This window comes from Chelonia mydas, chromosome 1 (genome assembly GCF_015237465.2).
Source record: "Chelonia mydas isolate rCheMyd1 chromosome 1, rCheMyd1.pri.v2, whole genome shotgun sequence".
NCBI lineage: Eukaryota > Metazoa > Chordata > Testudines > Cheloniidae > Chelonia > Chelonia mydas.
Window position 1 is genome coordinate 9,192,158 of NC_057849.1, and position 15,971 is coordinate 9,208,128.

General features: G+C 52.7%; 1 protein-coding gene across 2 annotated transcripts in view; it reads right to left on the reverse strand.

The window, feature by feature from the left end:
• CLPB (caseinolytic mitochondrial matrix peptidase chaperone subunit B) overlaps positions 1-2,166 on the reverse strand; it is a 142,581-nt gene extending 140,415 nt beyond the window's left edge. Inside the window, exon 1 of one of the 2 annotated variants that reach the window (XM_043526986.1) lies at positions 1,538-2,166. In XM_043526986.1, coding sequence (XP_043382921.1) covers positions 1,538-2,099 — 562 coding nt within the window. In that variant the 5' untranslated portion in view covers positions 2,100-2,166. The remainder of the gene's footprint in view (positions 1-1,537) is intronic. The other variant, XM_037913924.2, reaches the window with a different exon arrangement.
• Between the last annotated feature and the right edge of the window lie 13,805 nt (positions 2,167-15,971).

The window sequence follows — 15,971 nt, forward strand, 5'->3', positions numbered from 1 at the left end:
GCTCCCCTGAAGCAAGACTGGGAGGTTCAGCCCTCTCTCAGGTGACATACAAAGCCTTACCCAAAGCCACAGAATGAGTCAGGGAAAGAGCTGGGAGGAGAACTCAGGACCTTTCATTTCCCAGTCCCACGCTCAGTTCAAACTATGCAGTCATTAACATAAAAGTATTAATGATAGCATGTATTAATTTATATAGGAGGACACACAACAGGGATGGGCTTTCTAACCCAGCAACTGGAGCTCATTCCAAGCCCCTGAATAATCCTGCATCTCAACCCCCAGTTTCTGTATAGCATGCACATACCAGACAGCTGATGGTTTGAAAGCTATCATAGGCTCTCTGTTTGTCTATAAGATAGCAGAGCAGCAAGCAGACTAGACGACAGAGCTGAGCTTTTACTCCCAGCTCCAGCAGTGACTCGCTCAGTGACTTTAGGGAGACCACAAACAATCTGCGCCTCAGTTTCCCCATCATGGAGCTGATAATATTGATTTGCTTTGCCAAGGGTTGGGAGACCTAATTCATTAATGTTTGCCAAGTGCTTTGAAACACAAAATGCTATGAAGTGCCAAGCACGAGAACCACGAAGGCCCCAGTCCTGCAAACATTCACACACATGTGGTACTTTGAATATGTGAGCAAAGGGACTATTCCACAGGCTTAAAGTCAAGTGCATAAATAAGTGTTTGGGGAATTTGAGAAGCAACAGCTGAGAGGCTATCAATCAATTACTGTGGAAGACACAGATTGCTCAGAATATCCTGCCTCTTGGCCTTAACAAGGTGCGTATATAACTCTTCCACCCCACACATGTCTTAAAATTATCTGCCGCAGCAAACTGCCCTCAGTTAAAATATCAGTGCAACTCTAGCACTGTATTTCTATGCACTGTACACAGGGAGTTCACTTCTTGGAGAACCATTGCACCCCATCGTCTAAGGCTGGCCAAACCTCCCTAACAGAGCTCTCCCTCTAAAATAATCTGAAAACACAGACTCTTCCAACACACAGACTAAAACAATGGATAAATATAGACCTAAGATTGGCATAGCCCCCAGAACAACACAGCCTGCCAACCACAGCCTGCAGATGCGTTCTGCTCTAATGCGGATGGGTGGCCCACAGACACATGACAGCTAGCTATACAGTGCTTCACCTTGAGGCAGGCAAACCATGGAGGGTTGCATTCTGGGAACGTGTATCTCTACAGAAGATGCTTGGCTCATTCTTCTTTGTTTTATGGTAGCACCAGAGCCACAACAGAGATCAGCAGCCCTTCGTGCTGACAGCTGTAGAAACACAGGCCATTCCCTACCCCAAAGGGCTCACATGGGTCCTGCCATCTCCCAGGGCCACTCCCCTCTCTGAAAAGATTAGGGCAGCTGCATTTGAGGAGTTGCCCCCCAGAGATCAGGCGATGTCTGGACTCCACTAAAGGCACACAAACGCCTCTAGGCTCTCTGCAGCGCATCCCCCGCTGGGAGTGGCAGGCGTTAACACAGCCCAGGTACAAGGCGAGGGGTCAGTAATAGTCACCCTTGGATGCATGGCCCTTGCTGTAGCAATACACCAGTGCAGCGGCAAATGCAGGAAGCGCGGCCCAGCTAGTCCAGCTCTCCCTCTTCTTCTGATGCCCCGCAGGGGCTGCTCTGAGACGAACGTGCCACTCCGCAGCCGGTCCTGGGTGCTGCCGCTCCAGCTCCCGGCTGGGTGCCACGAAGACCGGGGGCTCTGGTGCCCTGGCCCCTGTGGTGCATGGGCCCAGCTCCTGCAGCTCTGGCATCCCGAGCTCCCCCATGCCCAGCTCCTGCAGCCCCAGCAGCCTCTCCAGCTCCCTGCGCCCCCTGGCGGCTGCCCCCAGACACTGCCGCCCCTGGGCTCTGGTGGCCGCGCGCTGGTAGTGCAGCTGCGCCGCCCCGCGCCCCCTCGCGGCCGCTCCCGGGCACTGCGGCTCCCCGCGCCCTCCAGCGGCCCCGCCTCCGCCCGCCGGGTCCGTCCGCGCCGAGGCGCCACGGCAGGGCCTCGGGGGCGGCGGCCGGGCCCTCAGGAGCCGGGCGAGGCCCGGAGGCGGAGGCCTGGACAGCAGGGAGGCCAGCATCGTTGCCCCGGCCCGGCCTCGCTCGGGCCCCTCCGCGGCGCCGGCAGAGAGAAAAACAAAGATGGCGGCCCCCGAGAAAATGCTTCAGAGAAGACGTTGCGTGGGGACGCCGCAGCGGCGCGAACTGCCTGGTGGGAGTTGTAGTCTGTTCTCAGGCAGAGCCCCCCACGGGTGTCAGGCTGAGGACTACAACACCCATGAGGCCCCTGGGCATACGCGAACAATACTCCCCGCCCTCCTCACACGCGGCGCTCAGCGGCAGGCCGAGGAGCATGCTGGGGGCCGCGTAAATCCCGAGGCACACTGGGGCACGGTCGTTTTGGTAACAGGGATGCGGGAGTCCCGCTGTTCTGTCATAGGGCGGCGTGAGGCCCTTTCGCCGGCAGGTGGCAGCACGGCCTAGCGGTTAGCGCGCAGGCCTGGGAGCGCGGGGCCCTGGGTTCTAGCCCCGCGCCTGGGCGGAAGGAGAGTCTAGGAGTGAGAGTAGAGGCCCGGACGCCTGGGTTCTGTTCCCAGCCCTGCGAGGGAGCTGGGCTCTGGCCAGCAGGAGTCGGGCTCTGGGGCTAGCGCAGGGGGGGTATCTGGGCCTGGGGGGGGTCATGCTGCAGCCCTTACAGCAAGGGCCCCAGAGGGTCTTAGGAGCCCCAACAGTGTCCTGATGGCAAGGGACAGCCCCCAGCTGGGTGCGACCCACCCCAGTAAGGGGGCTGTGGAGAACGCCCCCGCCCCGTGCCGCCGACCTACAGCGGGACCAGGGCTGACCCTGAGGGCTGCAGGGCTGAGCCTAGGAGTCTGTGTCCATTGCTGCGTCACTCAGAGGTCTGTGATCCCCCATCCGGCCAAGAACTAAGTCTGTGAAACAGCCCCCCCATGCTCATTGCTGTGGTTTAATATTCCCCTGCAGTGTCTCGGGGTCGTAGGGGGGTCCCCTGCACCAGGGGGCAACATTTCCGCCTCTCCGGAGGTGACCTGGCTAGTTGGGGTGAGTGGGGGGGATATCAGGGAAGCTGCTGCCAGACACCCCCAATCCCTTCACTAGACTAGTGGTTCTGAACCAGGGGTCTGTGTGTCTGTGGGTACGCAGGGGTCTTCCAGGGGGCACATCAACTCATCGAGATATTTGCCTAGTTTTACAACAGGCCACATCAAAAGCGAAGTCAGGACAAACTAAAATTTCATAGCATGACTTGTTTATGCTGCTCTGTAGACTGTACGCTGAAATGTCAGTACAATATTTATATTCCATTTGGTTTATTTTATAATTATATGATGAGAAAGTCAGCAACTTTGCAGTACCAGCGTGCTGTGACTCTGATTTTATGTCTGATTTGGTAAGCAAGTCGTTTTTAAGTGAGGCGAAACTTGGGGGTACACAAGCCAAATGAGACTCCTGAAAGGGGTACAGTTGTCTGGAAAGGTGGAGAGCCGCTGATCTAGATAATACTTAGTCCTGCCTTGAGGGCAGGGGACCAAACTCGACGACCTCTCGAGGTCCCTTCCAGTCTGACGCTTCTGTGATTTCCCCCACTGAGCACAGGGGCTCAGCTCTGCATGCCGCGGGCTGTGTCGTGAGCAAACAGCAATGTACAGCGCAAGCTGGCAGTGACTCAGCCCAGACAACCAGGGCGTTGGGAGACTGTGAGGGTTCACCCGAATCTTAAACAAGGGCAGCTGTTAGCTAACCACCCCCGCCCCCGCCCCCGCCCCCATCTGCCTTGTTCCAGCTGGTGCCTCAGCAACAGCGCTGCATGTTGTTTTGCATCAGGTCCCCGCTTCCCCTCCTCCGCCCTTTTATAATTATCCTCCCTCCTCGTTAGCGTGTGCAGTTCCCTGGTTTCAGTCCCTCCCACGGGGTGTCTGTGAGAGCAGCTTGTCGCAGGGGGGAGATCCAGTGCCATCCAGATGGTGAGCTGCATGGGGAGGCCTCGGGGGCACTAAGGAAGGGGGTTCCTGGGAGCACAGAGTAGGCCCTGGGGGGCGAGGGTCATAGGGTGGGGTGTTCGGGGTGGGGGGGTAACTGCATCTGCCCCCAGGCTGCTTTGTGGTGCAGGGTGGCAGGCTCTGCCCATGGAGTGCTGAAGGGTGATACTACAAGGCCAGTGCTGGGCACCCCTCAGCAGGGTAAATACACCCCAGCAGCTTGCTGACGCCAGTCCCTGTGATTGCCGTCCAACCCTCCCCCCCATGCAACTTAACGCTGATCTTCAGCCCCCTGCTTTTCCAGTCGTGACCCCTGCTCCCACTCAGGTCTGTCACAGCACCTCAGTCCTGGTCTATCACTCCACTTAGGAAGGAACAATCAGTGGCACGCATACAAAATGGGAAATGACTGCCTAGGAAGGAGCACTGCGGAAAGGGATCTGGGGGTCATAGTGGATCACAAGCTAAATATGAGTCAGCAGTGTAACGCTGTTGCAAAAAAACCGAACATCATTCTGGGATGTATTACCAGAAGTGTTGTAAGCAAGACACAAGAAGTAATTCTTCTGCTCTACTCCGTGCTGATAAGGCCTCAGCTGGAGTATTGTGTCCAGTTCTGGGTGCCACATTTCAGGAAAGATGCTAACAAATTGGAGAAAGTCCAGAGAAGAGCAACAGAAATGGTTAAAGATCTAGAAAACATGACCTATGAGGGAAGACTGACAAAAGTGGGTTTGTTTAGTCTGGAGAAGAGAAGACTGAGAGGGGACATGATAACAGTTTTCAAGTACATAAAAGGTTGTTACAAAGAGGAGGGAGAAATATTGTTCTCCTTAGCGTCTGAGGCTAGGACAAGAAGCAATGGGCTTAAATTGCAGCAAGGGAGGTTTAGGTTGGACATTAGGATAAACTTCCTAACTGTCAGACTGGTTAAGCACTGGAATAAATTGCCCAGAGAGGTTGTGGAATCTCTGTCCAACCTGCTCTTAAAAATCTCCAATGACGAACACCTGTCAGGGATGGTCTAGAATAGATAATACTTAGTCTTGCCAGGAGTGCAGGGGACTGGACTAGACCTTTCAAGGTCCCTTCCAGTCCTATGAGTCAATGATTCTATTGCCCCCTGCTATTCCCACCCCCTACTACCCACAGAGTGTAGTGGTTATTCAGTTTTAATATTGAACTGCAGACCTCCAGTCCTGCATCTCTCCTGAGAGGTAACTACTAATTGTCTCAGATTCTCTGATGTGAACAATCCAGTAATGAGACTTTATTGAAACTTACTAAATTTGTCAATAGCTTTTCATAGAATCATAGAAGATTAGGGTTGGAAGAGACCTCAGGAGGTCATCTAGTCCAACCCCTGCTCAAAGCAGGACTAACCCCGACTAAATCCTCCCAGCCAGGGCTTTGTCAAGCAGGGCCTTAAAAACCTCTAAGGATGGAGATTCCACCACCTCCCGAGGTAACCCATTCCAGTGCTTCACCACCCTCCTAGTGAAATAGTTTTTAACCCCAACCAAGTTAGCTCCTAGGTTTAGGAGATGCAGCCCTCCAATCCCGCATCTCTCCCAGAGAGAACAAATCTGCGTGTCTCTCCTGTGCTACGGACCTTCAGACGCTGTCCCTTGTTTCTTATCTACCCAGGAGAGCTTCTGCTCTGTGCTCCATTACATCTTACAGGGGTTTCCTGTGTAACTGATCTTCAGAAGTGACATAACATGATAAGGAGCTAGCTGCCTGCCTGCCGGGGGAGCTGCTGTCAGTCAGCTGCTCACTCCCTTCTGCATGTGGTGGGTGTAATAATAATGATCTGTCAGAGCAGAGCAGCTACATGGAAGCTTGAGGGCAGCTTCTTCGAGCTGACAGGTGTCAGTCATTGGAGCTGCCTGAAAACTCCAAGAGCAGCTCTGCATCCCCTGGGGAAAGAAATGTTTTGCTTACAAAACCATTGCATTTCTTACAAAAGCGCAGCCTTTGTAAACCTCTTAGGTGCAAAAATATTCACCCCTTGCAGCCCTCTCGCAAAAAGGACACGGTATCTGTTTATACATCCCTTGCAACCCTCTGATCAAAAACTCGGTGGTAAACAACAATCAAGAGGCGGCAGACACTGCATAAAACCTCATTAAAGCAGGAAACCGCTACTTGGCACGGGTCAGTATGCCCCTCCGCTGTCCTGCCAACAAGGTGTTCCCATTGAATTCACATCAGGGTTCTGTAACTCCAGCTGCTTCAGCGGGAGAAGGAGGATTCTCACCCACACCTGTTCTGTGCACAGGTGCCAGGATCACAAGGGGGCCTGTGGCAGTCATTGATGTGGCTGCATCGTGAAAGCTGCACTGCTCCCCAACCTGGGCAAAAGGCAGGCAGGGAATGAGTGGCACCTGTTGTATCCCCTGTCGCCAGGAGCTTCTGAAATCAAGGCATGGATGCTGGAGAGTGAGATCCATAACTGGGAACTTTATTGATCATGTTTACACTGCAGGGGCATCCGCATGTCTGATCAGACTCCCATCGCCCTTGTCCCAGCATGCACCGAGCTCTGGGTAAAACCTGAGCTGGAAGAGCCCACCTGTAACGAATCCTGAAACTTGCTGGGTATCAGATTTGGTTAGGAAGATACCTCCCACGGGCGGTTAGCTCGGTTCTCCAGTGATGCTCTCATTTTCCTTCCAGAGTGTAGGCTGCAGTTACACCAATATCCTAGATGGCGCTCTGCAGACTGCACTCCCCAGGGCAAGGTGGATTAGGCTCTGGAATCTAGTGCTGCGACCTCCTGGGCCCCCGTCCATAAAGGGATGGTGCTGGCTTATCCCCAGCATGGTGGAACTAGCTGCTGTGTTCTGGACAGTGGTCACACAGGCCCCAGCTGCTGTGCATCTGCTGCAAAGCTGGCTCATACCCAGTCCCCTCCACCCCCCAGCCTTTACAAAATCCACACCAGAGGATGCTATTAAGATAACGCTGCCCTGGAGTGGTAAGATTCCAGCAAGCCAGGTTCATAGCAGCTACCACAGTCTGCAGCAGGTCTCAAAGTGACTCCAGCAGAGCCGCTGCGGGGCCCTGCACAATCCATTCAAGGCAAAACTGGTTTGTCTTAACTCCCGGCACTGTCACCACCAGGGACGTGAAAATCAATCTGTTCTCCCTGCCCCTCCGACCCGCCGCAGTAATACAGACCCTGCCCTGGGAACCTAGCCCTGCTCAGTGAGCCAGAACAGCTCTCCCATAGCTGCCTGGGCTTCGTAAGGCCAGCAGCACTAAAAGCCACTCAGAGACACAACGGGCCAGGTGTCTACCGAGCAAGATTGATGCTGGTCACTTTCCAGTAGCTGCACTTCCATGTCTGCACTCACTGCCGGGCGAGGAGGGATATTAGCGAGGCGCTTTCGCTCCGGCAGGGAGTCAGTGCCTTGGAGAGCGGGTCTGGTATTTCTTTCTCCATCTGTCTGTGTTTATAGGAACATGTGACAATCTAGAGACTGTTTCTGACTTCCCCACCCCCGGCCGCGCTAGCTAAACAAATAATGTACAACAACGTGCCCGCTGCTCAATGCCTCCGCAGCGTCTGTGCCAGTATTGAGTAACCTGATTGCCCCGCGACCCGTAAAGGCCGGCCTGCCTGCGTCCTTAGCATCCCTTCAGAAGTGGCGCTGTAGCCGCTTTGGGCACAGGCCGGAGGGATAGCGCAGTGGGGGACCCAGGGAAGGGGCAAGGAGGAGAGAGTGCTGGAATGTCCCAACTTCTGAACCCCCTCTGCAGCCTGATCCCCAGGCGGTGCTGGAGCAGAACGGAAGAGCCTTATTACCCAGGGCGTGTCCAAAGCAACGTAAGGGGAGACAGAGCCGAGCCCTGACTTAAGGCTGTGTGGTCTAGTGAGTCGGGCACAGAACTGGGACTCAGCAGACTTGGCTCTGCTACTGACTTGCTGTGTGACCTTGGGCAAGTCACCTCCCCTCTGCTTCCCTTCCCGTTCTTTGTCCTGTCTGTTTACCTGTGAGCTGTCTGGGACAGGGTAGGGCCGCTCCCTTCATGTGCATGTAGTGGAGTCCTGATCTTGGCTGGGGCATCGCTATTGCCACTCCAACATACATGGTAGGCAGCAGGCACGCTCTGGAAGCATCCCCCCACCTGATCCCAGGGGATGGAGACTCACTATCAACCCCCCTCTCCCGGCCCGACTGTCCAGCAAACAAGGTGTTGTTTTTTTTAATTGAACAGCTTAACTGAGCTGAAACCCAGTAACAGCCTGCCACTGTACAGAGATACAGTGCCATTAGTGACTGGACCCAGATCCTGCCTTAAAGCCCAGACACCTACCACTTGAACGAAAGGAGAATCTTCATTAAATGTTAGCAGTATAGGGCCTATGACACAGATGTGAGCAGTTCTGATTCCATCCAGGAGAGGGCAGAAGTGACACATACACATTTAGCCAGCTCATTACAATATAAACTACAATGGGCTCCAGTGTGGGAACCTGAGCGTGAAATAAATTGGCAAGAATTATTTTGTCTTTTCTATTTGTCTCCTTGGAGGTGAAATCTTGGCCCCATTCGTGACAAAATTCCTATTGATTTCAGTGTGGCCAGGATTTCACCCTAGTCGTGCTGTTCATATCCCTGTAGGGTCAGAAGTAGATTGGGGCCAGTTTAGACACCCCTGGCCTCAGGCTAGCACGCGCTCTGATTCAACTAACTGGCCACTAGATGGCAGGACAACACCGCACAAACTGGACCGAAAGATAATGTGTCTGGCAATGAAGATCCTCATAACACCTTGCAATTTTATTAAGATCTTTTGCCCCAAAGATTGCTCTCTTGCCACTGAAATGCAGCTACCTCTGAGGTGAAACGTGGCACCTGCTTTAACAGTGCAGGGCAACACTACCCGACAGTTTAGGACAGGAAGGGAAGAAAACTGCATCCAGTTTGAAACTACATTTCAGAGGGAATTTAGGGGAAGCGAAAAGTGGAGCATGAATGTGGGTTCTATGCCAGTGGCTATAGGCAAACACTAGACATTGGGCTCAGTTCAGGGGTAACTGGTAAGATAGGCAGGTGGCCAGACTAGATAATCTGATGGTCCCCTCTGGCCTTGAACTTTTGGCAAGTCACTCTACCTCTTTGTGCCTCAGTTTCCTCACCTATGAAATGCAGCCAGTGCTACCAGCCTGCCCCAGCATACAGAGGTGCTGTGGGATCCCTGGCTACACCCCAGAGTCTTTGTGTTTTAACCACAAGCTCGTTCTCCCTGCCTCTGAGACACGCCTATAGCAGAGGGGCTGCTGTCTCCTGCCACGTGTCTGCTTCTGTGCCCATTCCCCACGCACCTCAAACCCTGAGTGAGATTTTGGCTACTCACTGAGGCCTTGCTGAAGACCCCATTACCGGGCCAGAACCCCATCAGGCGTCAGACAGTCCAGCTCCTTTGAAGTCAAGCTTTACACTGTCTGTGGCTCTGGCCCTGCAGGCCGCGGAGGAGCTGCCTTGAGAGCAGCTGTGCCTGCCCGACAGCCCCCGCGCCCCCACCTCTGCCCCAAGGGAGCTTGTAGAGAGGTCACTGCATCTGCCTCCCATGCACGGCATGGGCCCCAAACCTGCATGGTTCTGAGCCCTGCCGATGAGAGACCGAGGGCCCCCAGCACCTGTTGCAGTCAGCATGAGCAGAGGGGGCTAGATAGACCCTGCCTGAGTGCTCCTCATCAGGGCAACTGCTGACCGCTACTGCTCAGCGTGTGTGTGGGGGAGCCCTGCCTGGCTCCTAGGTCTGCCTCTCACCATGGCAGATAAGAGCCATAGCTTGCTGCTAGCCAACAGCCCTGCCATGGGGCTATGGTTTAGTAATGGCATACATCACTCCGCCTCCCCCAGCTGGGCTGGCATACAGGAATCGCAGGGCAGGTGTACAGACCCAAGGGAATCCTCCTCGGCACAGAGAGCTCCTGGACCTGCTGCTAAGCCAGCTCTCGGTAGCCATTTCCCACCCTGAAAAGCCTTGGGATGGGGGAGGTTAGGGCAGTGCTGAAAGACCCCAAAGTCTCTGTATCGGGGAGGCGCAAACTGCCCTCACACTGGTATGTGGGCCAGCGTAGGGATCAGACTGTGCCTCAGTTTCCCCACCTTGTAACACAGGGATAACGGCCTGGCCTTTCTGTCTTGTCTATTCGGAGCATAGCTGTTCCGGGCTGGGGCTCTCGCTGTGCGTGTGCAGCACCCGGCGCAGCGGGGACCCAATCTCCACGGGGTCTCTGAGAGCCCTTGTAATACACAGAATAATAAATAACATTCCTTCCTGTGGACGCTGTCACCAGGCCCTGGCCCACGTCTCCACCCTGCCTGGGGCTCTGGCCCTGTTGTATTTACCCCCATCCAAAGAGCAAGTCCAATTGCTCGGTAATTCCTCTTAACGGTTGCCTTCACCCCGGCTCCAGCAAGCGCCACTTAGTGGATACAGGGGGAATCTCACAGTCACTCCAGTGTCCGCTCCCATCCGTACTGGGATCCAGAGAGACTTTCCATTGACTTAGGCGCAAACCCTATTACTATGTGTGTGATAGTAACACATAGAGACTTCACCTGAGACCAGGGTCCTGTTGTGTTAGGTGCTGTACAAACACACTGTAAGAGGCACTCCTTGCCCTAAAGAGCTCACAAATCAAACACACCAGGTGGACAAATGACGGGAGGGGAGAGAGAGGGGAAATGACTGGCCCAAGGTTATTAGCAGCGCCAGGGACAGAAGCCAGAACCAGGTCTCCTCGGCCCCAAGCCAGTGCTCTACTCACTGGTCCATGCCTGTATCGCCCCACCTCAAGCAGCAGCCGTGTGGAACGCTAACTGTGATTGTATTTACATGCGAGGAGCACCTATTTCCAGAAGGAGCCTGAAGTATTTTCATGGGGCAGAAGAAGCTCAGCAGGACATAACTGGTGGGAGACCTGTCCAGGAAAATAGATGCAATGGAAAGCAATAAATACAGAACATTTAACATCACTGAAATGCACCCACCTCTGGGGAGGAGGCAAGCAACCAGCTAGCATCCAACAGGCCAGGAGTGGAACATTTTAGCCAAGGATAGACAGTCAAGCCTATGGTCCCTTAGAAAAGCCACAAGGATCTTTAATGTTCCATGTTTATGGGGGCTCCACGTTTAACATCCATCAAAGACTCCAGATCAAATGTACTCAAATTGCAAGCGGAAAGATGTTTTTCCCAGAGTGCCAGCACTGTGAACTCCCTCTGGGATCTGAGAGTCAAGCTGGCTTCTTTCTGGCTTGTGCCTGGTCTTGAGGAATAAAGATTCTGCAGTGCAAAGGGTACCCTTAGGGGCAACTGTGCAGCACCCCTGGCCTTCAGATCTGCCCTTCGTTACACCAGAGCAGCCTTACTGCTTCCAAACTGGGGCTGCGCAAGTGTAATGTAAGCCGGATCAGGCCCTGCAATTGGAAATTAGGCCCAGCTCCTCAACGGTATTTACAAAAAGAAAAGGAGGACTTGTGGCACCTTAGAGACTAGGTGCCACAAGTCCTCATTTTCCTCATGTGGATACAGACTAACATGGCTGCTACTCTGAAACCTGTCAAAGGTATTTAGGTGCCTAACTCCCATTGGTTTCTTTGAGGCTCTGGGCCTTCATTAACAATGATGTAGATGATGCATGAGCCGCAGTAGAATCCAGCCTCTTCTCAGATGTGAGCTTTATGCAATAACAGCAACCTTTGGTTCATGGCATTTCCTAGGGAATGACGACCAGAGGGGTGGAGCTTGGGTTATACGGGACCATAAATGCCCAGGAAATTCCCCACAAACTGAAATCAGCTCAGTGCCTGCAGGGGATTTGTAGAAAATCATTGTCCGGTGCATTAGCCTTCTGCATTGCATGAATCATCCCTCAAGCACCCATTCAGCTCAGAAATGACAATTACACACTGATCCAATTTTGCATGCTGATGAGACAGAGGGAAAATTGTCGGGAGTATCAGATAAACCAATTATGCCTTTAAACACTGTTATTAGCTGAACTGACATCTGAATAGCAAATAAATACACAAACAGATATGCACAGAAGTTTGATTTCCATTTAAGATTCATGTCCCTCTGACACACACGTCTAGCTACAATTCAAAACACCAGATGTGTTGCTGTATTAACTATATTAACTGCCTTTTGGGAGGCTACACGGATTGTAATAAGAGGTTAGTCCTTGCAAAGTGAGCTCTATTCTTTTGACAGATAACGTTAATGTTTATTTTTAAACATTTTTAAAGATTTTGATCCATTTACATTTTCACAGTTGCGGGAAATTATGGGGCATCAGACAATTGTAGACGCTGAGATTCAAAAAGTTAAAGCTTTATACATGACACCTGTATTTTACTATTCCTTCATTAGTCCATTTGTAACAAGCCTACTTCAGAAGTCTACATCACTGGATTTTGGATTCTAATGAGTTCTCAAGGAGCATTTTTCTTACTTTGCCTGTCTGTAAAGGCTGATTATTATCATTGGAAATATTTTTGGTCAGTTTGTGTGTATGGTGAAATTGATGCTTACCAACATTTATCAATAAAAATGTAATTCTTCCAAGCCTAGCTAATACAACTACAACACAGTATTAACCTGAATGGTTAGCAGAAAGATTTAAAGAGGCAATGTAGTGCCTGACTATAATGGCAATCTATTCAGGATACTCTACTGAAAAGACTCTCGAGTCCCACATCCACTGCCCTGGGTTCTATTCCCAGTCATACTCCAGTGCAATTAAGGATAAACTAGAATTGAGGTGCATAAACTTTTCCATTCTAATCCCTTGTTTTAAGTTGCTTGGACTTCTACATTTCTGGCTGGTTTCAGAGTGGCAGCCGTGTTAGTCTGTATCCGCAAAAAGAAAAGGAGTACTTGTGGCACCTTAGAGACTAACATTTATTTGAGCATAAGCTTTCGTGAGCTACAGCTCACTTCATCGGCTGAAATTCTCCAGGCTTAGTCCTGACCCAAAAGCAAAATCCATTTGGCCTTTTTTGAGTTGGAGGGAAGTGGGGCAAAATGACAATTTCCTCACAATTAAAAAGAAAATATCATGACTTTTGGGTTTTTTTTAAAACAGCTGTAGCATGGAAATGGTTGGAGGTGGGATGCTGAAATTTAGCAGGGAAGCATTCCTTTCTGAGGGCAAGAGCTCTGGAGAAGAAATGGATTGTTATTCAATGGAGTCAAAATGAACCTTTGGAAATGACATGATTTGCATATAGAGTAAGATTTGCAAGTGCGTTCTTGTTAATCTTCAAACTCTGAGGAGGTGGACAACCAGCCACGCTTAGAACTACCATGGTCCTTCTCTGTGCGAAGGATTTTAGTCACACCAATTCACATAGTTAGGCAGGTTATTTTAATATTCTGTGCAGGACAAATATTAAATCCCCCACCCCCCCCCAATATTCATTTGCCTTGTACGCACTGTGCTGCAGTGACCCACAATAGACAGATCCAGTTGTTAGCAACAAGCAGTTTAAGCCTAGAGGGAAAAGCCAGTTTTGTCCTGTTCCAGACCCCACTGCCCATGTGTTATTACATCACTGGACAGCTGCTGCCCTCCTCCTTCCACAGAAAGGTCTAGATCAACACCCAACAAACACGCTGGCTCTGCAGCAGTCCAAGGCCTGGGCCCTCCAGGTTCTATTGTTCCTACTGCTGACAAGCCCAGGTGCCATGGGAATTATCTCAGCACCTTTTAGGGGTCTCTGGCTCGGGGCAAGCAACAGCTTCTAGAGATGCTCGATTCAAAGTTGCATGTAGGAGCCCTTGTAGCCATGCCCCAAAGCTAGCAGCATCGCTTCCACTCCACTCGAAACCGCAGCAGCGCGAGGAGCCTGCAGCCACATCGATTGGATTCATTGGAAAGACAACATATAAAGAGACATCGTCAACCACGTCCAGAGAGAGCTCGGCCACACAGACACCCAGTGCACGTGCCCCAGCAGACAGGGGAAGGGCACAGCTTAAAATGAGCCCGGCCACAAACCAGGAGACAAACTGGAGATCACAGCTGAGTATCTCCCTGGCGCTGAGCAGGAGAAGCTGCGTAGCTCAAAGGGAGGGAGCTAGGAATACGCTGTTCCCTTGTACAAGCAGCAAATGAGGTGCAGTGATCACCTCTACTAAGACTAGCCGCCTGGATGAGAGAGACGGCTGTAGGACACAACACAGACAGCTCAATCCCATACACTCGCAAAGCAGTTCTTAGGGACACGCTCACAGACAACCCGTCATTCTAAAGCTCCGAGCCCCCGGATGATCCTGGCACACCCTGTCCAAGGGGGCGTTGGACTCACTAGCAGAGAGCACTGCAGGTCAGTGCCCAGTTTACAGGGTCAAACGCTTGGGCATGTGACACCTGCCTCCAGCTGGCACCCTGAATCTCTGCCACCCCTTTGGCCCCATTTAATAAATTCATCCACCATTCAGGACTATCATGATTCTTAACCCAGATTGAAACCTAGACTCCCTCCCTCCCCCAAGAAGGGCATGGGCTGAAGAGAGGCAATTTATGATTAACCTACCTGTACCCAAGCCCAAATGGACACCTAACTTGGTGGGGATTCCTCTCCACTCCCTTAAAGACACACTTCCTCTTCCCCAGAGGCCTGTTCTCCGCGGCCTTCCTTCTAAATACCTAATGGCCGGAGTTTAGGAGATAGACAAGGGAGCACAGGTCAGAGTCTTGCTCAGAACAGAAGGTTTCCTTGGGTCAGACAGGTGCATTTCGTAAATTACCTTCGACAGGGAATCAGCAAGGCTGGGGGAAGCAGGACGCCTCATTGGCACTAGGGGACTCAGTTTATATTTGCCAGCCAGCAGAGCCGCTGATCAGGGTTTAGCCATTTTCACCTTTCTGTGATGTGGCCCGCAGCAATCTGGAGCAGAGGGTTACGACTAGGGTGCCTTTCTGGGCCACTTGCAGCCCATCAGCGCCTCGGGTGCGTGGGGCCAGCCAAGACTGGCGAGCTGCGCGGGCAAGGCCGGGTCCGCACCCCCCACCCGTCGCAGGGGGCGACCTGCGGAGCAGCAGGAAGGGGCGGCAATGCCAGAACCAGTGGGCAGGGCACAGACCTGTGCAGACAGCTGGCCGCTGCGGGCAAGGAGCGTGACCATTAAAGCCGCAAGATGCAGCCAGCCGAGATTACTCTGCATGCAGCCGCCGGCGGGATGCAAGCGGCTAGCTCTGCATGAAGCCGGGGGGGGGGGGCTCCAGAGGGTGCTCTTCCGCCCCGCCCTCAGTTTTCAGATGCCGATGCGGCCTGCACCGCATCCGGATACGGCCAGGTTCACACGCACCAGCGCCCGGGAAGAGGCAGGCGCGCTGCCCCCTGCCGGACAGAGAGGGCTTTGCGAGCAGGGCGGGCCCCCTTAGCGAAAGGCGCCGACGCTTGAACGCAAAGCAGCCGGATTACATCACAGAAAGGCCGAGAAGAAACCCTGCAAGATATGCACGCCGGTTTGCTCCGAGACCTTGCAGCAACGGTTTGGGCCAGCAGAGCCTTTACGTGCCCGCCCCGGACCTCGCTCCTCGTCCAGGCTCCGCTCCTGCCCAGACTGATGGGCAAGGCCAGGTCTTAACTGAGCTGGTTTGGCGTTTTCTCCACCCCCATTAACCAGCATGTTCTGTTTTTGCGAGGGGACGGCTCCTAGGGCTGGAAATGGGCATCTCTCCCCTGCCATACATTGAGAGAAAGAAACCCCGAAAGAGCAGCGTTTTGAAACGAGATCCAACCTTTCAAACAACCTCCTGCCCGTCAGCCACGCAGCTGCTTGACCTGGGCAATTTCTTCCCCTTTTCTGGGGAAACAAGCCCAGCTATTTGTTCTGTCTGTATAAATATTGCAACAGCTGCGCCTTTATCTGTGCAAGCCCGGCTTGTCCGCGCCGCACAAATACGGAGGAATCCCCT